Source organism: Physeter macrocephalus, chromosome 16 (assembly GCF_002837175.3).
Source record: "Physeter macrocephalus isolate SW-GA chromosome 16, ASM283717v5, whole genome shotgun sequence".
Taxonomy (NCBI): domain Eukaryota; kingdom Metazoa; phylum Chordata; class Mammalia; order Artiodactyla; family Physeteridae; genus Physeter; species Physeter macrocephalus.
The window spans coordinates 13,674,290-13,696,917 of record NC_041229.1 but is presented as its reverse complement, the minus strand read 5'-3'; the positions used below and the strand labels follow the sequence as shown (position 1 = coordinate 13,696,917).

The window sequence follows — 22,628 nt, the reverse complement described above, 5'->3', positions numbered from 1 at the left end:
AAAGATAGGGCACCTCATGCTCTGTAAAGCCTGTGAGCTCAGCGAGAGGGTGAAGAGCTGGAGTCCAGAAAGCAACATCCTAGAGGAGCATAGAGAGGAGAAGAAACCAGGCCCAGAGTCAAGGAGGGGCATCAGAGTACAGAGGAGGGGAATGGAGGTACAAACAACTGAAAAGGGCATTCAGAAGCAGAGAAAGACCAGGGAGAGGGAGACAGAGTCAGTGGCCCTTGCTTTCTCATCCTCGTCCCTGACATGGGCCAGTCCCTGTTTATTTACCTTGGGGGAGTCACTGGTCACAGTTACCCGGAAGAGGTACATGGACACTGTCATGCCAGCCATCATGAACAGCAGCAAGCCATGGCGGGGGTTCCCGTACATGGACAACCGTGCCTGTGGATACAGTCGAGCAACATCAGGCCCCAGGAGCAGCAGAGAACCCTCACCCCTGGACGCTGACACAGCAGACCTCTGCTGACAGGTCTTTGGCAATCCCGTTGCAGTTCTTGGCCCAAGGCAGCTCTGGGAGGCCCTGGGACCTGCTTATTATGTTCTGAGGCCAAACTCCACAACATCCCTTCCTCCACCTGAGGCAGGCTTGGGGACACGTGGTGGACAGGCTGCATCCAGTCCCTCCCCAACCCCAATTTTCCCTGGGGCTGTGGAGAAGCTAGGCAGAGAGAAATTCTGGCTCTCCTTGACATCAGTTAAAACCCTTTCCCCCAGGAGCCTCATCTCCACATCCCTAGCAAAGAAGAGTAGCCTGGAATCATTCCCGCCTCACCCAACCTAAACCAGCATATGCCAAGTTGCCTGCGCCCCAGGGCTCCTACCTCTCTGGTGCCTGTCCCAGTCATGCTGGGAAGATTTAAAGGGACCCTCCTCCTTCCCGTCCCTTCTGCCCACTCACCTTGGCCATGGCCCGGTCTGACAGGTAGCCAGCTGCGATGCTGCCTACAAGGCCCCCAACCTCCAGAGCACTCATGTAGGAGCTACCTGCAGTGGGGAGTTGTGGTGGAAAGAGGGAAAGGAAGGGTGGAAGGGTGTTACACCTTGGGGTTGTCCCAGACTGACTTAAACCCAGAGAGGTACAAGGTCCCCAAGGGTGACTGGCCACAGCTGCCTGAGTACTGCCCGGCCTCAAGGAAAGAAGAAAGAGGATAAAGGGAAGCGGGTCTGAATTTCCCATCCCCTGCATTGGCTCCTGCTCCCTAGGCCTGCCCCATCCCAACACTCATCTCACCCACGAGGGCTGACTGTCCTCTCTCCTGGATAAGGAAGAACTGGCCCCAGTCAGTACAGCACGTCTTCACTCCAAACACCACAAGGTAGCCAGTGGAGAGCACCCACAGGTAGGGGGTCAGCAGCAGCTGCTGTAAGGTACTCTCCTCCTTCAGGGAGCCTGGGGGTGGAAGGAGGCCAGGCCTCAGGACTCTGCTCAGGCTGCCCTGCCCCCACCACTCATTAACTAGCCGTAGGGGCAGAGTCCGTCCACATAGCCAAGGGTCAGCAGGAAGGTCCCCCTCACCCACTGTTCTGCCCTCTCCTCTCCACTGCAAGTCTCAACGAATGAAAGAGAACCTGAGGACCAGTGGGGATGGAGGAAGGCACCCAAGCCACTTAAGCTTAGGATGCTGTCCACACAGGGAACTCTGGCTCTCTTGTAAGGAAGGACTAGGCTATAACATGAGTCATAGCATTTGTTGGCTCTGCCACTTGTCTGGTACTTAACTGCCTCTCAGGATGGAGTTTTATTTACTCCCCACCCACTCTCCATCACCATCCCGACATCCGTTAGCTAGTACAGGGCCAGGCATACAGCCAGTCCTCAATGAAAGTCTGCCAGGTGAATGATGAATGAAGGTTCCCTAGGGGTCGGCTTTAGTGCGTACTCACCCTTCTTGCCCTTGGAGGGAGTGGGGTCCAGGTTGCGGAGTCCAACATCAGCAGGTTCATTGTGGATGAGCAGGAGACAGAGGAAGGAGACAACCACACACAGTGCCCCAGACAGGGCCAGCGTGCTGCGCCAGCTATAGCTCTGGGCGAGGATGGTTGCCAGGATGGGGCCCAGCCCTCCAGCCAGGTTCATGCTGGTTGATAGGACGGCCCACCAAGTGCCAAATTGAGATGGCTCAAACCACTGTGGGGCAAAGGGGGACAGAGTAGATGCCCAGCCTACAGTCCATATTGAAGGTGAGGGTCAGGTGGGGCAGACCCAGAAGCTCACATTACAGGGATGAGGGAGAGGGCTCTTCTACTTGGCAGGGCCAATTCCCTCATCTGCCACCTGATCCCACCAAGTTCAGCCTCCTAAAATATCTTGACAAGCAACAGGAGCTGGGCTGGAACTCCTGAGGAACCTGCTCTGGTTGGGGGTGGAGGTGCCAGTGTGCCCACATGCTCTTTAGGTGTCCTCTCTGCCAATCTGAACCAGCTCCTCGGAAGCAGACACTCACCTTCCGCAGGACCTTGCCACATGGGGGCCAGCCCAGCCCCTGTGCCAGGCCATTGAGGAACCAGAGAGCAGCAAAGACAGGTACTGCAGAGCTCCAGGAAAAGACTACGTTGACCAGGCCAACCAGGAGAAGCCCGGAAGAGAAGAGCCAGCGAGCACTCATCTGGTCAGACAGCACCCCGCTCACAAACTTGCTGATGGCGTAGGCTGCCGACTGGCTGCTGGTGATGAGCCCTGCAGGGGAGGGGAGCAGGGAGCAGGACACCTGGGGGGTTAGGGGCCAGGGCAGAGGCACAGGAGGGTGGAGGAAGGCATGGGGTCAGGTGTGTAGAGGTGCCTGGCAGGGTGAGACTGGTTCCTTCCAAGAGGAATAGGAGGGGCCTGTGTTGGAATCCTGACATTCATTCATGGGGCCAGGCTACTCCTCCCCCCTCTCCATCAGCGCTAGCCCCAGGCTGACCCATGACTTTTCAGCCTCTTGGAGAGTTCCAGCGGCAGCTGTCAGGGGCAGGACAGCCCTCCTCCATGGGATTCTCACATGCCTGATTTCCCCCTCACCGTGGATGCCAACCCAGGGTCTCTGGCAGTTCTGTTGCCCCACCTCAGAACATGGGGCAAAAAACTTAGAATTGGAGTCAGGGACCTTATTCCTCCTGAAGGGCAGCCTGCTAGGCCACATGGAGTCATTGCACTAACTCCTCAGTTCCCAGTGCTCACAATGTCAGTGGCCAGCACTCACCCTGTGGTCTTAGCCTGCACCCACACAGATGCAGAAACCATGCTCAGAATCCCCCTAACACACAGTGCCTCTGGGGACACGTTAGTCACAGGCGGGCATGTGCGTGCACGCGCACACACACACACCCGATAAGCAGCCCTCAGACATGCTTAGACCATACCCACAGTCCTTTAACCTGTGCCCACAGACATGGATCTCAGAGCCTCTTCATCCGGCACATGCACTGTTCCCTGGTGTCTGCTGTGCAGACACTACACACACACTACATGCCTGTACCCACCACACTGCACAAACACCCAACTTGTCCTGCTGGTCCTGTGTTCCTGGGCCCACCCCCCCTGCCCTGCCAGGGCTCACCCAAGTCATCCTTGTCCAGAGGGACCTCCTCCACCAGCGACGGCATGACAAAAGAGAAGGTCTTGCGGTTGAAGTAGTACAGGCTGTAGCCTCCAAACATGGCCGAGAAGATCACAGTGCGGTAATAGCCGTAGCCTCGGGCCGCCATGGTGGGAAAGAGCAGGCCCTACTGGCCGGGACACAGAGCCTCTGACCACGGCTCCTGATTGAGGCTCTCAAGTGCTCAGATCTGCTGAGTTGGGCTTTTTCTGCTCCCTCCTCCACCCAGCCTCCCAGGCTCCCTTTATAGGCACCTTCTGGACAATCATTAAGCCTGGGGCAGCTCCTAGGAAACCCGGTGTCCTGAGGGAGACAAGAAAACAGGAGATTACTGACACCCAAGCTGTGGGGGCCTGGAGGGCGTCCGAGAGGGAGGCAGTGTCCGTGAGCCAGGCCAGCACCCTGTGTCCCCAGGATTGCTGCCTTTCCCGGCTCTTCCCTGTCCGCCTGCCCGTGAAACCAGCTGTGATTAAAGGCTTAACCTAATTATTTTTGTCGGCTTGCGCTCAGGGGAGGCAGGGTTGGGATGAGTAGAGCTGCCCTCTCTAGCCCGGCTCCCTCATCCACCTACCTTCTCATTCATTCAGCGAAGGTTTATTGAGGGCTTACTGGTTGAGAGGCACTGCACCAGGTGCTGGGTTAGTTTCTACACACACACACACGCACACGCACACGCGCACACACACTCAATCAGACACCTACCCCCACCAACCTCACTTTCAAGTCTTCCAGAGCTGACCTCAAGCCCTGTAACTCCTGATGCTTAACACACGGTAGGGTGTAACTGTTTATTGACAGTTGCAGAGCTGTAAGCAAGGGGCGGGGGAAGGAAGTTCCCTGCTCAGGACCCACGGTTGCACACCGAAAGCCCCACTAGGGGCAGGGGTCCTGGTTGTGCCCCTCAGATGCCTCTGGTCGCCTTTACCCTTGACGTCAGTATGGGCTCCGGTCTGGCAGGCTGGGGCTTCAGGGACCGTGACCGGACGCCCCGTGGGCGGGAAGGCGCAGCGACCGACTCCAGGCGCAGTGCCCATGCGCCCCGCTTCCCAGGGTCCCGGCAACATTACCCCCGGCTTTGCCGCTCGGTTGGGAAAGCAACTGGAGCAGAAGGCGTGGGCGCAAGCGGAGCAGGCTGCCACACGTAGGCCCCGGAGGCCCCTCGCTTCCGGCGCCGAGTGGCTCAGCCAGGTGGGGTGGGGCCAAGCGGCAAGAAGGGGGAGGAGGGAGCGAGGCGGCGGGCTCTCGGCAGCTGCCCAGCCCCGTGTCCTCAAGCTACCCAGGACACCCGACTCCGGCTGGGAATGGACGGAGGCCCGAGTGCAGGGGCTGGAGAGGTGCGGAGACCCCAGGACTCGTGCGACAGAAAGGAGAGGGAGCGTGCTGCGCCCGGACCCAGCAATTGCCTCCACCCCTGAACCGGCAGCCGCAGTAACTGCTCCCGGTTGGATTGGAAGTTGGGCGTCCAACAAAGGAGCCGCAATACTTGAGACTCCCGCTCCAGCCCCGCCCCCAGGCGACGCCCCTCCCCCGCACACCGCCCCCTACCTGAACGGAGGTGGGAGCTGGAGTGGCATGGGGCGGGGCCCGGCGGGCGCATGCGCGTGCGACCAGAGTGGGGCGGGGACTCCGCCTGCGTCTTCCAGCCCCGAGAGCTGAGGCCACCCACAAACGTTTTCATATAAGACTGCGGGTCACGCTGGTCGTTGGGCGAAGACAGCGCCCCTTAGGGGCTGGAGTCGTACGTTCCCTTCTTAACTGATGGCATTCGACAAACCAAATCAGTGAGTTCCTCCAGCTACCAATTACTGTTCCCCAGTTGTTCACGGTCTGGGAAACATCTTGTAAGAGAGCACAGTATTTTCTGTAAGAAAATAATGCAGTCCTCAGTAAGCACAATTTGTACATTTATCTGTGGTCAGACTATTGCGGACAGAGTTAAAACAAAATAGCCGGAGTGTTTAAAGTATGGGCCCCGAGTAAAACTTAAATTCGAATCCCGGACGCGCTGCTTCTGACAGCATGACCCTGGGTAATTAATAATCTCTATGTGTCGCAGTTTCTTACCAACCTCATAGGGTGGTTGTGAGGATTCAGTAGAAGATTCAGATACGAGTTCAGAAAATTTAGATAATTGCTTTCACAGAGTCCATCAGAGAACTGCTGAAATGAGTGCTTCAAAGTTGAGAGTAAAGCTCTTTTAGAGTGATGTTTAAAAACACAACAGGTCCAAAATGGAGTTGCTTATGCTAAGCCCCACATCACCAAAGGGAGACTTAATTACAGTTTTGGCTCTCCCAGACGTGGAATCTTAAACAAGTCAATCAGGAATCACCTGGGACTTCCCTGGCGGTCCAGTGGATAAGACTCCGTGCTTCCAAGGCAGGGGGCCTGGGTTCGATCCTGGTTGGTGAACTAGGATCCCACATGCCATGTGGTGCTGCCAAAAAAAGAAAATAAAAAAGGAATCGCCTGCTCAGCACTAGTTATCTAGTTATGTCATCTACCTATAGACCCCCTGCCATTCCATAAAGCGAAGTAACCTGGTAATAGCCAATCTGCTTTTTGCCTAGTTTAATTCTTTGTTCCTGTTCCCTGCTATCTATAAAAGGCTTTCATTTTGTACAGCTCCTCAGAGCGCCTTTCTAGCTGCTAGATTGGACGTGTCCTGATTCATAAATTGTTGAATAAAGCCAATAAGATTTTTAGAATTTTCGCAGTTGAATTTTTAAAAATAAATTTATTTATTTTTATTTATTTTGTTTTTGGCTGTGTTGCGTCTTCCTTGCTGCGCGCGGGCTTTCTCTGGTTGTGGTGAGCGGGGGCTACTCTTCGCTGTGGTGCGCGGGCTTCTTATTGCGGTGGCTTCTCTTGTTGCGGAGCACAAGCTCTAGGTGCGCGGGCTTCTGTAGTTGTGGCTCTTGGGCTCTAGAGCGCAGACTCAGTACTTGTGGTGCACGGGCTTAGTTGCCCCACGGCATGTGGGATCTTCCCGGACCAGGGCTCGAACCCCTGTTCCCTGCCTCGGCAGGGGGATTCTTAACCACTGCGCCACCAGGGAAGCCCAGTAGTATACTTTTTTAAAGGCCCTTTTAAATAATTAAAGAGTGTTTGCTTTCAGATGCCACGGGTCATACTTTTATGGGTGTGACTATAAACATTGTTATAAAGAGTAAGAGTTGTAAAAAATAAGAAATAAATACAATACTCAATTTCCTTTCATATTAGCATCAATAAACCTCTAATCCCACTTTCTGCCCCTTCAAATAGAGTTATGGGGGAGAAACTATTTTTTTGTTTGTGGTAGCTGTTTAATCTTTTTTTGTTCCTTCATACTTTTCTGTTATAAAAAGTTTATCTGATACTGTGATGTGTTCATGATAACTATTCTTTAATTGGAAATTCCTTGGCAGTCCAGTGGTTAGGACTCTGTGCTTTCACTGCTGTGGCCCGGGTTCGATCCCTGGTCGGGGAATCCCACAAGCCGCGTGGCATGGCCAAAAGAAAAAATTCTTTTATTTTACTTTGTTATAGTAGAACTAGTCATCATGGACATTTCTGCTACAAATAGCAATCTAAATTAATGTTGGCAAAAGACTAGGTATGTCGACTGAAAAAAAATGCACAACACAAAAGGTGAGAATTGCATTTTATTCAGTAGACTTGCTGAGGACTTAGGCCCGGAAGACAGCCTTCTCAGCTCTGAAGGACTGCTCTGAAGAGGTAAGGGAGGAGCCAGGATATATGGGCAAAAACCAGGTTGTCAGAACATCAAACGATTACTGTTAATTAAAGAAAAACCAGACATCTCAAGTTAATGAATATAGGACTTTTCTATGTATTGGAAGATGTAAGAATCTGGGCTCATTGAAATCATTCCTTCCATATGCACATGAATTCTTTGGGCCAGTATCCTATTTTTCTCCTTTGAATCTCCTCAGAATAAACAGTTGGTGGTGGCTGCAGTGGCTGAGGGCTTGATGGCTGTAACATCCTTTGTTTACTAATACGACATTCTTCGTCCACAGGTACTTAGTTTATTCTTGCAGATTCAGCTCACCTCTTTTGGACCAAAGCCACAGGAGAGCAAATATTTTCACACCTATTAGAATCGAATTGCAACTGTCATACATTCAGACTGTTATGATCCCAAGCAGTCTTTATATAATTTGAATTACATTGTATGTTAGTTTTTTTTTTTTTTTTTTTTTTTTTTTTTTTTTGTGGTACGCAGGCCTCTCACTGTTGTGGCCTCTCCCGTTGCGGAGCACAGGCTCCGGACGCGCAGGCCCAGCGGCCACGGCTCACGGGCCCAGCCACTCCTCGGCATGTGGGATCTTCCCGGACCAGGGCACGAACCCGCATCCCCTGCATCGGCAGGCGGACTCTCAACCACTGCGCCACCAGCGAAGCCCCCCATATTCTTAATCAATGAACGATGCTGCTTCCCACACACATTAGCAAAGAATTGAAGGAAGATAATATTTGGGAATTTAAATCAGGGCTTCTCAACATCAGCACTATTGACATTTGGGGCTGGGAATTCTTTGTAGTCGGGGGTTGTCCTGTCCATTGTAGGATGTTTAGCAGCATCCTTGACATCTGTCCATTAGATACTAGAAACTGAAACCAAGCGGGGCCTTGTGGGGCTCCCGGGCACGGAGGCCTTTTTGTCGCCCGTTACTTGTAGGCAAGACTCCAGCCTCCATGACCTTCCCTGAGTTCCAAAGGGCAGATTCAAACAGTTACTAATCAAGGGAGGAACAGCCAAGAAACCACCTGAGACAAGATTAAAGGGACCATAGAAGCTCATCAAGATTAGGAGACCAAGCACCTGAGACTCTGAGACCCTGCACCCTAATTATTGTCAGCAACCCCACCCTTGGGAACTATTGTCATAAAACTCCTCATCAAATCCTCCTGGGTTGGGACATAGTTTTTCGAGGCTGGAGCCCGCCGTATCCCCCTTTGCCTGGCAAAGTAATAAAGCTATCCTTTTCTACTTCACCCAAAACTCTTGTCTCCAAGATTTGATTTGGCACTGGTGTGCAGAGAATCTGAGCTTTTGGCATCAAAGCCCCTGCCTCCTCCCATGGGACTTCCCTGGTGGCGCAGTGGTTAAGAATCCGCCTGCCAATGCAGGGGGCACGGGTTCGAGCCCTGGTCCGGGAAGATCCCACATGCCGCGGAGCAACTAAGCCTGTGCGCCACCACTACTAGGACTGTGCTCTAGAGCCCGCGAGCCACAACTACTGAGCCCATGCCACAACTACTGAAGCCCGTGCGCCTAGAGCCCGTGCTCTGCAACAAGAGAAGCCACCGCAATGAGAAGCCTGCGCACTGCAACGAAGAGTAGACCCCGCTCGCCGCAACTAGAGAAAGCCTGTGGGCAGCAACAAAGACCCAACGCAGCCAAAAATAAAAATAAATAAATGAAAATAAATGCGCTATCAAGCCATGAAAAGACATTGAGGAACCTTAAATGCATGTTACTAAGCGAAAGAAACCAACCTGGAAAGACTACATACTGTATGACTCCAACTACATGACATTCTGGAAAGGGCAAAACTATGGAGATAGTAAAAAGATCTGTGGTTGCCAGGAGTTAAAGGGGAGGGAGGGATGGATTTGCAGGGCACGGAGCATTTTTAGAGCAGTGAAAGTACTCTGTATGACATGTTAACGGATACGTTTCATTATCCATGTGTCGGAACCCAAAGAATGTACAATGCCAAGAGTAAATCCTAATGTAAACTTTGGGTGATAATGATGTGTAGGTTCATAGATCATAACAAACATCCCTCTGGTGTGGGATGTTGATACTGGGGTTGGCTGAGCATGTATGGAGCCAGAGGTTATATCGGAACTGTGTAGTTTCTGCTCAATTTTGCTGTGAAACTAAAACCGCCCTTAAAAAAAGTCTATTGGGAAACAAAAAAAGACTTGCAGGTTCAAAACTTGTCTGAATTGTTCAACCTTTAGAGAAAAACATAAACTTCATGGTCATTTTTTTATTCAACTGCTTAGACATGTGAATGATTAATGACTAGGGACTTCCCTGGTGGCGCAGTGGATAAGACCCCACGCTCCCAATACAGGGGACCCAGGTTCGATCCCTAGTCAGGGAACTAGATCCCACGTGCATGCCATAACTAAGAGTTTGCACAACTAAGGAGCTCACCTGCCTCAACTAAGACCCGGTGCAACCAAAAAAAAAAAAAAAAAGACTGAGGCCGTTGTTAATAATAATTAATTATTACAGTGGTTTTCCTTTGGTAAAACATGGCTCCATTACAACTGATGAACAACCCAAATTAACTGTGCTATGAGTAAAGAAGCTCTAGCAACATATTCTTGTATCAGGGTAATAACGCAAGGGTTATTGGGTCAGAATTAAGTTCAAACCTAGCTGAGTCACCTAATACCTCTGATTCCTTGGACCTCTGAACCTCTATGAACTGCTGATTTCTTATTTGTAAAATGAGGTTGTTACCTTAAAAATGGATTATTACCTAAAAATACCTGGAATATAGGGATCCAAATGATGTCAGGGGAAAAATAAAACCACAGTTTTGTTCTCATGAAGAAAAATTACATACATGAATCTCAACTAAGTCCAAAATGTTAATGATGTTTTGGTGGTAGTATTATACACAATTTTGTTGTTATTCAAACTTCTACCTTCCAAATTTTCCATTATAAACATGCATTATTTATATTCAAGAAATAAACATATTTTTAAAAAGTCACAGCACAAAAAACTGTAGAAAAGAATATTTTATTGAAACAGCTTTTCAATTAATAATGGAGCAAAGTACAACTTGACTCAAAGCTGTCCAACCAGCCTCAACTGCTAGTGAAACAACTCAAACATACAGGACAGGGTAGGACACTTGGGTCACATTTCTGCCAATGTGGCAAAAAAAGAAAAAAAAAAGAGGAAAGAAACACAAGAGACAGACACAAGCAGGCTCCCCCTTGCCCTGGGAGTTGGGGTGACAGCCCTGGCCCCTGATACAGATGGGATCCTGGAGGGCAGGCTGCCCAACACCGGTGTGGTGGGTAAAGGGCCCCCATCCCAGCAGAGCAACACATTAATATGAAAGGCCAGCCTGTACCCTCTTCCTTCCCCCCACAAGGCCTGCCTCCAATAGAGCGAGGTGGCATTTTTACATTCACGCCATGGTCTCTCCTGCCCCCAGGGTCTTAGGACAGGGGCTCACAGTAGAAAGCACATTTTGGTCAGCCCAGGGGGCCAGGAAGTGAGGGAAAGGCTCTGAGAGGGCAGACAGGAGTGGAGAGAATGGGGGCAGGAAGTCAAAGGGCCATGGAGTACCAGGCTACTAGGAAGATGCAGTTTTCAACAGTGCTTGCAGGACGCTGGCATCCTGTGCCAGCCACTGCACGCAGCTTTCCTAGGCCCAAGAGTCCACAGGTTGGGGAGCTACAGGGTTTTCACACATCTCACTCCCTGGAGAGGCAGGTGGATTCCCTTCTTCACTTTCTCCCTGCCTACTCTGGCCACCGGGGGTTGTACGTGTGGATGGGAGTCGACCTAGATTGACTTAGGCAGTCCAGATGGAAGGGCTCTGGCCTAGAGGCAGAGGACTGCCCAACTTGCAAGAGGAAGCCAAGGAGACCCACGGGGAGGAGGCATGGGGGTGGGGGTTTTTAGAGAAAAAGCCTGGAGGAGGCAAGAGCACAAACAGGCGCTCAGAAATCAAACCTGGTAACCAAGGCTCTGCAAACACTGGCCTGTGTGGCACTGATCTCGTGGTGGAAGAGGGAGGGAGGGAAGGATGACCAGAAAAGACTGGAGACCCTCTAATCAGCCAGGACACCCTTCCCACTACCAGGTCTGTCAACCAACTACCGATGGCCATCCTCTCACCTACACACAGGCGAAGAATTAAGACCTAATAGTGATTTTTCCCAAACTAGGGCCTGGATGGGTAGGGAACCAGAAGGTGGGATTGGGGAACGGAACAATTTCAGTTTTAACCACAGAACTACTCCAGAAGAACTGGTGAGCTGTCCCTTCCTTCCCCTTCTCCACATCTCCAATCACAGGTGAGAGAAGAGGAACTTAAGCCTCTGAGGGTGGGACCAACCCCTCCCCCAACCCTTGGTGTTTAATAAATAGAGGTGGTAAGAGAAGGGGGCGGGGACGAGTGGGGAACTGGGAGGCGGGGGTTATAGTTCATCATTCTTCAAAGTTGGCTTCTGTCCTGTAGGCTGCTCCTTCTGTTCAGATTCTGGTGGGAGTTGGGGGAGAGCAAAGGAACAAAAGCAGGTGAGATGGAGGTAACGGGCCCAGTTCTGGGCAGGCATCTCCCCCCAGACCCTGCTAGGCTTCCCGGTACCCCCCATCTCCCACTCTGCCCTCACCTGCTGCGGGACCCCCTAACTCCAGAGGTTCAGAGTCTGCCGGTTCAGATCCTGCTTTCGGGAAGGAATGGGTTAGTGTCTGCAAAGGAAGGAAGGGGCTAACGGAGGGGATGGCAAACTTTTTCCGCAAAGAGCCAGATAGTAAATATTTTAGGATTTGTGAGCCACACTAGGTCTCTTTCCATATTTCATTTTTGGAAATAACCTTCTAAGACCGTTCATAGCTCACGGGCCGTCTGCAAAGAGGCTGTACCTGCCAGTTTGCCGACCCCTCGGCTAAGCGATGCCCATATTCCCAGTCAGTTTCCCCAACTCACGAGTCTCTTGCTCAGGCTCTGAGATGGGCTTTGCATCTTCAGTCTGGCCTGGAGGGAAACCAGGAGGAAAATGTAGTCCCGGGAGGGAAAGGAAAGCTTCTTGCTGCCCAGTAGCACCTGGAACCAGGCACCCTGCCCTCACCTGCTGGAGGGATGACCTTGTCCCCCTGGTCACTGGCACTGGCATTGAGGGGAGGCTCTGCCCGGGTCCCATTCTTGTCCTTGGGCCGGGGCCGGGGCTTGGCAAACTTGGCCTTATTGAGCAGATACTGCACCTCTCGGTCCAGGGCCATCATCTTGGCCTCGATGTCTTTTGAGAGCAACACGGGCTTCTCTGTGGCAGGAAGCTTGGCCTGCTCGGCCACGGTTGCATTCTTCCAGGCCTGTGGGCGAGGACAGGCTCAGAGCCAGCCACAGAGATGGCAGACACCTCTGTCCCAGGTGAAATACACCCCCCAACCAGCCTGAGGATCTTCCCTCAGACCCCAAATCACTGCTGCCCGTGGCCGTCAGCCCCAGAAGTAAGCAGATCCATCAGAATGGCATTCGAGACTCTCCACATGGGAGTCCCAAACTACACGTTTCTGGCTTACATCCTATTACTATGGACTAACTACAGCTGAACCTCTTAATTATTTTCTCCTTATCTCTCCACTTCTGAGCTCTGGTTCAAAAACAAAAGTCCCCACCTCCAAAACAGTTTCTGCTTCTCATGACAAGTCATTCTCACCTCCCCAAACCCTGGCCCACTTTCTGCATCCAGCTCAAGTCCCAGCTCCTCAAAGCAGCTTTCTCTAACCTCACAGGACGGGCTCTGTTGCTCGTCTGGTTGACAGCTCATGGCTATGACCCTAGTCTGGGACTAATCCGACATGGCCTCAAACGCAACCATCTTCTGCCTTCCGGATTAGCTGCCAAGCCCGGAGGCAGAGGCTGCTAGCTCTCCGTTTCTCCGCATCTCCCACGCTGCCTAGGACAGCCCACCTCGCCAGGTAAGTCTCCAGTTAAGTATTTACACGGGGATTACCCAGGTCTCGTTGATGACTTTCTCTAATGTTGTCATCTCCACCTCTGTGAAGATCTGGTCCATCTCTGGGATGAGCCGGGCCCCCCTGCAGCCAGAGAGGAGACCATCAGTCCAGGAGGGACAGGGCGGGACTGAATGAGGAAGAAAAGCGAAGGGGCCGCTCACATGAGGAACATGCTGGAATGGTTGAGGAGGTTATCGAGGGCAGACAGCCGTTCGGGCCACTTCTTGCGCTCTTCCACCCGAAAAAACAAGCCTTGGCACAGCTTCCTCAGCTCAGCCAGCTTCTCCTTCAACATCTGATGAGTGTGGGGGAGGGAGAGGGCAGAAGGGTTGAGGGCACGACATGTCAGCCCTGGAGCCAGCCCTGCATCCTTCGTTATGGCCTCGCACCCCAGCTCTCCTCCCTTTCCCATCCGGCCCGCCATGTCCTGGGAGGTCCCTCACCACTGTGGTGGCCCCAAAGCCCTCATCCTCCAGCCAGGTGGACGTGGCACGGAGTCTCCCAGAGATGTCCTCTCGCTGCTCCTCGGTGGACACTTCCTGATACTCAGGCTGGTACAGCTTGTCCTGGGGAGGTGCACGAGAGCACAAGCGTGCAGCAGGCCCTGGGGGCAAGGCTCATGGAGCAGGACCCCCTCCCTGCTCCCCAGCCCCAGACACAGGGCCTGGGGCAGGTGTGCTTCCCAGCCGACCAACCTGTGTCTCAAAGATGAATGCTTCCAAGCTGTTGGCCGCTTTTTCCCGTTCCTGCTTCTCTAGGTCCCGGAGCGTCAGGTCCTGGAGTCTGTGGACAGGGGCGGCAGGCATGAGGGGCTCCATTCCACACCCTGGGCACCCTCCGTGCACTCGCAGCCTTTACTCACTTCTGGGCTGAGCGGGCCAGCTCATCCTGGCGCAAGTCAGGCAGGTCCAGGACTACCAGCTCCACCCCGATCTCCTCCACCATTCTCTGCTTCCGGGCCGGCTTCTGCTTCTTTTCTTCCTCCAGGGTTGGAGGGACACCCTCAGCCCCTGCCTCGCCCTTCTCACTTGGCTTCTGGGGAGAAGAGACCAAGATGTCAGGGAAAGTGTTGGCCCTTCTATCCTCCACAGGCAGGGCTCTGGGGGCCAAGAAGCAAGGCAGGAACCTGTCCCATTAACCGCTGGGTCCAGGCTGGCCTCACTCTGCCTAGAGCTCACCTGGGCCTCGGGCTTTTCCCCGTTGTCTTTCTCTGCGGCCTTTTCTCCCTCAGTGGCTGCATCCTCCTTAGGCTCAGGGGGTGGGGGTGGAGAGGTGTCCTCTGTTGGGGCCTCAGCTTCCTCCCTGAGCACTGCTTGCTCTCCAGGCTCAGCCTTGCTCCCCTCAGCAGGCCCCTCCTCCTCCTCCTGGGAAACAATCACAGACACGCCCACCCACAATAGTCACTAGCAGAGCTTATGGATCAGGACTGGCTCGGCAATGCCAGGTCCCCATGGCTCTGCTTTGAGGGGCTCACCGCCCATGACACAGCTTGGGGGAGACAGAGGACGACTGTATGGAAATTGGCAGCAGGCATCTGGACTGCAGCAGTCTAGCTGGACAAAGGAAAAGCGTTTGGAGATGAGGGTGGGCCTTGGAGCTCAAGCACAGGGATGGCTCAGAGTCCAGAGGAGGGTGTGGTGAACTCGGCCTGGGCTGAGAGGAGGGGTAGGTCTATCACATCCTAGGCAGCTGAGATGCCCACTCCAACCCCCTGTGCCTGCTGCCTCTGCCTGGTCCCCCGCACCATCCTCCATGCTCCCTTGGCTCCATCTTGGCCTTACCTGGACAGTGTCAGTACCATTCTCTTTAGTATCTTGTGTGGTGCCACCTCCAAACAGACTGGAGATGGTGTTGCCAAGTTCTAGAAAGAAGAAAACCCAAAGACTTAAAGGGGACCACAGCATTGACTCCACCCCCAACCCTAAGGGCATGGCCCGCCCACCTCCCCGAAATGCACACAAGTACACCCTCTCACACACACACAAACACATACACGTGTGTGCACACTCATCTTACTGGTCAGAGTAGATTCCTCTTCTGGGCTGTCCTCCACCAGCGTCTCAAACACAGACTCCACCTGAAGACAGGGATCCGAGGTGAAGAAATGCACACGCTAAGCCACCTTTTCTCCACAAACATCCTGCCTGGCGGGTGACTGCTTAGGCACATCCAAGTGACTTCCAGGTGTGCCGGCCTGTTCTCTCACCTGCCTCCTTCTACGGGCTCTTGGATGGAGTCACTGCCACCCCTGTTGATTATGAGCCCTTTCAGAAGGGGACCATGGCTCCTCCTCCACCCACCCTCACACTTCTCCACTCAACCGCATGGGCCGTTATTGCCCCAGTACGTTCTAAAAGATATTAACCCCCAGAGCCGTTCTTTAAAAACAGGTTCCTCAACCATTCTACAGATCCTGAAACTTATAACATCCACGAGCATTTATAGGCTCTGAGACGGACCATACCGGGTCCCTGGTTAGCTTTGTTTAACCTAAGGTTTACCCAACTCCAGAACCCGTTTCGTTTATCACGTTCTAATACCATGAGGAACTGCTCTGGAAAAGGCTGCTGGGGCCTGGGCCCCCACCCTGCACACGGGGTCTCCTGCTCTCACCCTGTCTAGGCTGAGCACGCCACTCTCATCCAGGTTGAAATGAGCCTTGATACCCTTTGACTCATAGTCGGGATACTTCTTGAAGCTCTCACCCACACCTTTTAGCTTCACCGTGGTCAGATTCTGGGAGCCAAATACCCTGGGTGGGGAGGAGAGAGCCGTTAAGGGGAGCCCCCCCAGCTCTAGCCGCCATAGCCTCCCAGCACGAGGTGCGGGGCCCTCCCCGAGGACACCCTTGGGATGGAAGCTCCTCCCGGCGGAGAAGCTCAGCCCAACCCCAAGACCAAGCCCACAGCCTGCTTCCCCTGTGTCACCCTCAGACCCCAAACCCTCCCTCCCTGGAGCCCTCTCCTTGCCCCACCCCCTCACCGAAGATCCTCAGGCCCCAGGAAGCCCAGGTCACCATAGTTGATGTGGAAGTTGAAGTCATGGTTGTAGCGGTTAAAGGTGATGACTTTGCGTTGAGGGTAGGGCCCCATCCGGCAGAAGAGGACGCGCTTATTGTGCTTCAGGCTGCGAACTCCAGGCTCCTCCTCCACTTCCCTCGTGAACTCCACCTACATGGCAGGCAGAGGGGAGGTACGCTGGAGGAGCAGAGGAGGGTCTCGGGGAAGAAGGGCGGGGAACACCAATGGCAGGAAGACAGACAGACAGTCTTGAGGAGACAGGGGAGACGGCCCTGGAAGAGGTAAAGGGAGCCTGTCACCCCATCAGACAGGCTTACTCACCAGGATGGGGTAGATCACCGCGTCTCGGACAACAAATGGCTTCACCTTGAAGGCTTTGCTGAGCGCCGCTGCCTGGTACACAGCCCCCATGGCGGCGGCTTCATCGGCGTTGATGTTCTTGCCCAGCTCCTCCCTGTGAGCATCCCGAGCCTCAGCACCATCCCCCTGCAGCTCCCAGCCTGGCCCGCCTCCCCTCAGCCCTCCAGCCCCCCACACTCACTTGCCCACAGCCTTCAGCAGCACCTCCTGAACTTTGGGGACCCGAGTGGCCCCACCCACTAGGATGACCTGCTCAATCTCATCCTGCAGGGGGAGAAAGAATGGGAGACGGGTCAGCACGAGTTAACCCTTCTCCTCAGCACTGACTCCTCCCTGATGTTCCTGCTCCCTCCTTCCTGCCACCTCATCACTTTCTATCCCACCTGTCTCCCCGCCATGCCCTCCTCGACGACCCCCTCACCAGCTTCATCTCGGCACTCTGCAGGGCCTGCTGCACGGGCCCAGGCACCCGCTCAAACAGGTCTGCACACAGCTCTTCAAACTCTGCCCGAGTCACCTTCGCCTTGAAATCCACATCGTCCATTAGGCCCTCGATCTGCGGGAGGAAGAGGAGGCTCAGAGTTCTCACCCAGGTCCTGCTCTCTGAGGGGGCAGGTCAGACACCAAGGGAACAGGACTTTGGGAGGATGAAAGGAAGCACAGGAAGGGATGGGCCACACCAGCCACAAGAAGTCTAGCTCAGGGTGGCGCGATCCTCCACCCTCTGGGTGGGGAATATTTGCCCTCAAGCAGTCACACGTGAGCACCTGGGCCATGTGATCAGCATTGGCACTCAGGACGGTCTTGAGTCGATTGGCCTCACGCAGCAGCTTGGCCATAGCGCGGGGGTTCTCCCGCACATCCTTCGCTCTCTGGCCCTTGCGCTGCTCGTTGAAAATCCCGGCCAGGTGCTCACGCAGCCGGAGCTCCATCTCCAGGCCCCCCAGGGTGCGGTCAAACCTGTGCAGGAAAGGGAACAGGGAAAAGCATGAGGAACACACAGGGCTCCTTCATCTGCACAGAACCTGGCCTTCACCCACATGGCTGACACCTCACAGCGACAGGCATCTGCCCATTCATTCAATTGTACCTACTGGGCATCAAACTGTGTATTTGTCTCTGGAGATGCAACTGTGAGAAAGAAAAAACAAGACAATCCCTCTGTTGTCAAAGAGTTTATAATCCAGCAACCAGATAATCATAAAAATGTGAAATTTTAACCAACCTATGTGTTATAATAGAAAGAAAAACGCCACTAACCACATATATGGAAAATTTCAGCTATTTAGAGAGGTTAGGAAAAGTTCTGTGAATAAGTGATGCTTGAGCTGAAACCTGAAGGATGAGTTGAGGTTAACTAGGTGAAGAGGAAAGAACATTCTAGACAGAGGGAAAAGCATGCATAAAAACTGTGAGGTGAGAGAGAGTGCGGTGTGTAAGTTCCATGGAGGGCAAGGATGGCTGGAGCTCAAAGAGCAAGAGGTTCAGGGTCAGAGCCAAGCAGGAAGAGCCCGGGAGCACACAGGCACAGCCTTATAGGCCAAGGCAAAGGTTTGAAGCCACTGTAGGGTTTTTAAAGAAGCGAGATACATTCAGGTTGGCATTTTGAAAAGAACCCTCTGGCTGAGATGCGGAGAAAGAACTGGAGGGAGGCCACACTGGCAGCAGGGAGATCTTCAATTCTGCAGGTAAGAGGCGATGGTGGTTTGGACTAGCATAGAAGCAGTAAAGATTGACAGGAAAGAATGGGTTCGTGAGGTAAGGTAATGCCAGTGATAAGTAAACTGGAATGACGAGAACAAAAAATTAATTGAATCTCACACTCCACATATGGCCTATGGCCTTGTGGATTTCCTCAGAAGCAGCTTGGGACGTTCCCTGCCCTTCAATCTTCCCAGCTGTCCTCCCCCAATTTCCATCTACCCCTTGCTCTTCGGGAGAGGTACCCTGTGATGACTGATGCTTTAACCAGGAGAGCGTTCCTGCAGGGAGCAGGCAAGTGAGGCAGCTGCCCCTCTGAGAAGAAAGCCCTGGCCCGACGGTATCTCAGCCAGCAGCCCTCCCCCAGCACCCACTTACCCCACTCCCCGGACCTGCAGCTGTGGCTGCATCCCTGCATCCTTCGTCTTCACTGTCTGGTAGGTCACGATGGTGCACACAGTGCTGCCTGCGCCCATGTCATAGAACATGACATTCTGTAGAGACATCAAGGCCACTGTCACAGGAACCTTATTCAACTCCAGGGTGCCTGCCTCCCTGCCTGCAAGGGGCTGCACCAACTCTCAAGTGAAAGCCAAACAGCTCCAAAAGGGGCTGGGGGCTGAGGGCTGTTGCCTCATTTTGTCAAGGGCCAGCCACGGAAACAAGATGCAAAACGAGCCAAATGGCCTCCATCATCAGACTCAGCCACCCTGAAAGTCTGGTCAGCAGTTCCTCCCTGGCTCACCTGGGCAGTGCTGTTGATATCTTTCCGGCGGAAGACACCATAGCTGAGGGCAGTGGCAGTGTTGTCGTTGATGAGCTGCAGCACTTTGAGGCCAGCCATGTGCGCAGCCTGCAGCACAGCTCGGCGCTCAGCCTGATTGAAGAAGGCTGGCACGGTGATCACTGCATCCTTGATAGGCTGCTCTACAGGGGACAACAGAACAGAGTTCCCACCAGCTTCATACCTTAGAGGAGGGTTTCCCAGTCTCAGCACAATTGATGTTTTGGGCCAGATAATTCTCTCTCTCTCTCTTTTTCTTGGTGGCACTGTGCGGCATGTGGGACCTTAGTTCCCCCGCCAGGGATCAAACCCGTGCCCCCTGCCGTAGAAGCATGGAGTCTTAACCACTGGACTGCCAGGGAAGACTCTGGGCCAGATAATTCTTTGGTTTGGGGGGCAGGCCTGTGCAGTCTAGGATGTCTGGCAGCACCCTTGGCTTCTACTTGGTAGATGCCAGTAGCAGTAGCTCCCCAGTTGTGACAACCAAAAATGTCATCAGACGTTGCCAAATATTCCCTGGGAGGCAAAACTACCTCCATTTGAGTCCCTAGGGAACCTGGCTACCACTGGCCCCATCTTGGCCGCTCACCTGCAAAATCTTCAGCCAGAGAACGGGAGTAATTGAGAAGCATGCTGAGGACCTCCTCAGGTGAGAACTGCAGCTGCCTGGGGGAAGGAAGCAGTTAGAGGCAAGGAAGGCCAGGAATCGAGGCAAGGACAATGGTGAGCACATGCCAATGGGGACCCCATCAGGCCCGCTGAGCCCACCCTTCCCAGCAGGGCACTCACGGGCTGATTTGGAAGTACACAGTCTGCCTCTGTGGGTCGAAGCCCAGCTCATGCTCGGGGAAACGAGCTCTGTAAAGGGCCACATGGGGGTTATTCTCCTGCTTCCCCAGGAGGTGCTGGAAGTATCGCAGCGTAGCCTTTGGATTCTTGATGGCCTGAGAGGAGGTAAAGAAGAAGCAGAGTATTAGGCCCCCAAGCTGGCCATCACCTACCTCCTACTTCAGAGATCGATCAGGGAACAGACTCTGGGGTCTGTTACCTCTTCTCCTCTGCCCACTGCTTCTGGGAAGGGGGCGGGCTGCTAGCTCACCATGCTTGCTGCACTGTCTCCAAAGAATCTTTCATTTTCTTTCAGGGTCACAGTCACTGGGGTTTTCCTCCGGGATTCCCTGTGGAAAAGAGACAATGGTACCAGGTGCCTATGGCAGGGTGTGTTCTCAGGAGCCTCAACACCCCACATACAATCAATCGTGCAGACACCAAAGTCTGCCAAGGGCACTACGAAGAACACACTGTGGCTTGGGGCGCTGACTCCCTTTCCCCACCCGACCCTGCGGCCGCCCTCACTTGTTCAAGACAATCTCCATGGGCACTCCAGGTTTGACAATGGCCACCTTCATTGACTCACTGCCCAGGTCCACAGACATCACTGCCAGCGTGTCTGAAGGGGAAACAGATGTCAATTAGCCCCTCTTCCCCCACTTCCCGAGGCCCCACTAATCAAAGCACACTGCTTTCCATGGAGAGAGTGAGACAGCAATAGACAAAGAAAAAGGTCTGAGTCTGGCAACCTAAGAGTCCGGAGTTTCTCACCACCAGCTTCTTTCCCCCTTCCCACCATGTATCATCCAACATTCACTCGCTTATATTTCTTTTGATGCCTCTGTTGGGGTACACACCACTCAGTGCCAACAGGTCTGCCAAGAGCACAGCCATCAAGGCCCAACAGGCTAGCCTCCTCGGCCTCTGCCTCCTGACGGTGGCTGCCATTGTGTCTCTGGGGGAGGAGAAAAACAACACTTGTAACTGGATGCCCTGAGTGAAGGAGGCAGAACCTCATCCAGAACAGAGAAGCTTTAAGATTCATACCTACTCCCTCCTCACCCAGGGCAGAGTAGTCTACATCCCATCCCCTCCCTCCCAATGAGAACCAAGCACTCTCAGCATCCTCAGAAGTGCCCACACAAAGGCCCAGGGGAAACAGCAGAGATCCTGGCCGCCAGCCACCACATCCCTAAATAAACGTAACAGGACAGGAGAAAAGAGACCAGGGCCTTCCGTCCACAGCATAGGCAGCAACTGGCGCACCCCCGGCACTGTCCCTGCTGTCAGACACCTGGGGTGCGGCCAGGGATCCCCGCCCAGGACTCAACTACCTTCCTACACCTGGAGCTCCCCTGCTGGCGGGGAAAGCCTGGCCGGGCCTGGACGGGAACTGAGAGATGGTGACGTTGGGGGAGGCTGGGATGGAAGAAGGGCCTGTCTCATCCTCAGCATCCCTTCGGGTTGTCCCGCCCGCTCCCCTTCTCCATCCCATACCAGGCCCCGCTGCCTACTCAGACGCTGTGCCTGGAACGGTAAGGTTCCGCGCCGTTGGGTACCGAGTACCCCGAGTTCACCTAAGCCTCACCAGCCGAAGACGGCTGCTCCCACTCCCGGAAAGAGGTCCCGGCCCACCCCTAAGACGTGAGGGCGCCCCGGGGACCGAGATGCAGGGCCAAGCGCACCGGCGTTCGTGCGGCCCTCACTCCCACTACCGACCCGCCCCCGGAGCTAGCACGTTGCCTCCTCTAGGAGGGGTGGCCGGTCCCCATCGCCATCCCCACCCTCGCTACCTCTTGCCTCCGCTCCTGTGGCCCCAGCTCTGGGACAAACGCGGCTGCGGACGGACCCACGAGGCCAGCAGCGCGCCCCTCAAACCCGCGTCCTTCACAACTCCCCTCGGTTTGCAAACTGTTACATTAGCCACCAACCTCCCGGCGGCGTCTCGCTCACCAGCCGGCGCCGGACGCGGCGTGCGCTCATTGGAGCCTCCGCCGCCCGGCCCTGCGCCGCGGGCCCGGCCCCGCCCCCCGCCGCCGCGGCGCGCGTTCCCATTGGGCCACGTCCTAGGCCCGCCCCCTCCTCCGTCTCCGGCCGCTACCGGGGAGGCAGCGTATGGGCCAGTCAACCAGTTGGAGGAAAACCGTGGATGCTGGCAGTGGATTGGACCACGTCACGCGGCCCAGCGTCAGTCCCGGTGCGCTCGCGGGACTTTTCCGGCCGCGGCGGTAGATGTCTGACTCCCCGGGTCGGCAGTGACCGGTCCCTGGAGCGAGTCGGCGCACGGGCTGTCCCGCCCTCAGCCCTATTCTTATGGTCACCTGGGAGCTCCGGCCGAGGAGCAGGAAGGATCGGCATCCCCTCCGCAGCCACGCGGAAGAGGCGCTTGCTTGTTGGTCGGTATTGGCTTTGGCTGGAAATCAGAATGGCTGCGCTTCTGGCTCAGTCCACCTCAGCCCCCCTTTGTTTCTTTGCCGAAACTAAAGCCACCAAAGGAGAGATATTCGCTGATGGGTCGGAGATAACGGTTGTGTTCGTGGCAGAAGTTGGCCTGGACTCTTTAATTTGTATGAGAAGGAATATTCCAAACTGCAAATCGCTACACACAAGAG

General features: G+C 54.2%; 2 protein-coding genes across 5 annotated transcripts; both read right to left on the bottom strand.

Annotated features, from left to right (window-relative positions):
- Positions 1 to 4: 4 nt before the first annotated feature.
- On the bottom strand, positions 5 to 4,750 carry SLC37A4 (solute carrier family 37 member 4; the record flags this gene model as incomplete). Its single annotated transcript, XM_028501496.1, has 8 exons — positions 4,513 to 4,750; positions 3,549 to 3,890; positions 2,454 to 2,686; positions 1,894 to 2,137; positions 1,241 to 1,399; positions 908 to 993; positions 277 to 390; positions 5 to 79 (listed from the first exon to the last, which is right to left on the bottom strand). Coding segments are annotated over exons 2-8 (1,059 nt in total), but the record flags the coding sequence as incomplete, so codon positions are not given.
- Positions 4,751 to 10,346: 5,596 nt separating this feature from the next.
- HYOU1 (hypoxia up-regulated 1) lies at positions 10,347 to 22,003 on the bottom strand. 4 transcript variants are annotated; one of them, XM_007124199.4, is made up of 26 exons: positions 21,948 to 22,003; positions 20,874 to 20,971; positions 20,542 to 20,635; positions 20,285 to 20,363; positions 19,975 to 20,129; positions 19,775 to 19,851; positions 19,147 to 19,328; positions 18,780 to 18,895; positions 17,468 to 17,660; positions 17,122 to 17,256; positions 16,882 to 16,964; positions 16,662 to 16,794; positions 16,303 to 16,490; positions 15,934 to 16,072; positions 15,337 to 15,397; positions 15,102 to 15,181; positions 14,499 to 14,684; positions 14,183 to 14,355; positions 14,016 to 14,103; positions 13,764 to 13,886; positions 13,482 to 13,615; positions 13,317 to 13,401; positions 12,432 to 12,672; positions 12,290 to 12,337; positions 11,973 to 12,023; positions 10,347 to 11,839 (listed from the first exon to the last, which is right to left on the bottom strand). In XM_007124199.4, exons 2-26 carry the CDS (start codon positions 20,962 to 20,964, stop codon positions 11,778 to 11,780), a joined length of 2,997 nt encoding a protein of 998 aa, XP_007124261.1. In that variant the 5' UTR covers positions 20,965 to 20,971; positions 21,948 to 22,003; the 3' UTR covers positions 10,347 to 11,777. The 4 variants fall into 4 exon arrangements, with proteins under 4 accessions (XP_007124261.1, XP_028357107.1, XP_007124260.1 ...); XM_028501306.2 differs by having other exon boundaries at positions 21,970 to 21,988; XM_007124198.4 differs by lacking the exon at positions 21,948 to 22,003 and adding an exon at positions 21,810 to 21,940.
- Positions 22,004 to 22,628: the final 625 nt, after the last annotated feature.

Bases quoted from the DNA above. Each gene is read 5' to 3' on its own strand.
- HYOU1 (XM_007124199.4), bottom strand. From the start codon at position 20,964: ATGGCAGCCACCGTCAGGAGGCAGAGGCCGAGGAGGCTAGCCTGTTGG. The intron at 17,257-17,467 runs GTGCTCACGTGT...TTCCTCCCGCAG, and splicing joins ATGCTGATCACATGGCCCAG to ATCGAGGGCCTAATGGACGA. The intron at 12,673-13,316 runs GTAATCCCCGTG...CCTCGCCCACAG, and splicing joins AAGTCATCAACGAGACCTGG to GCCTGGAAGAATGCAACCGT.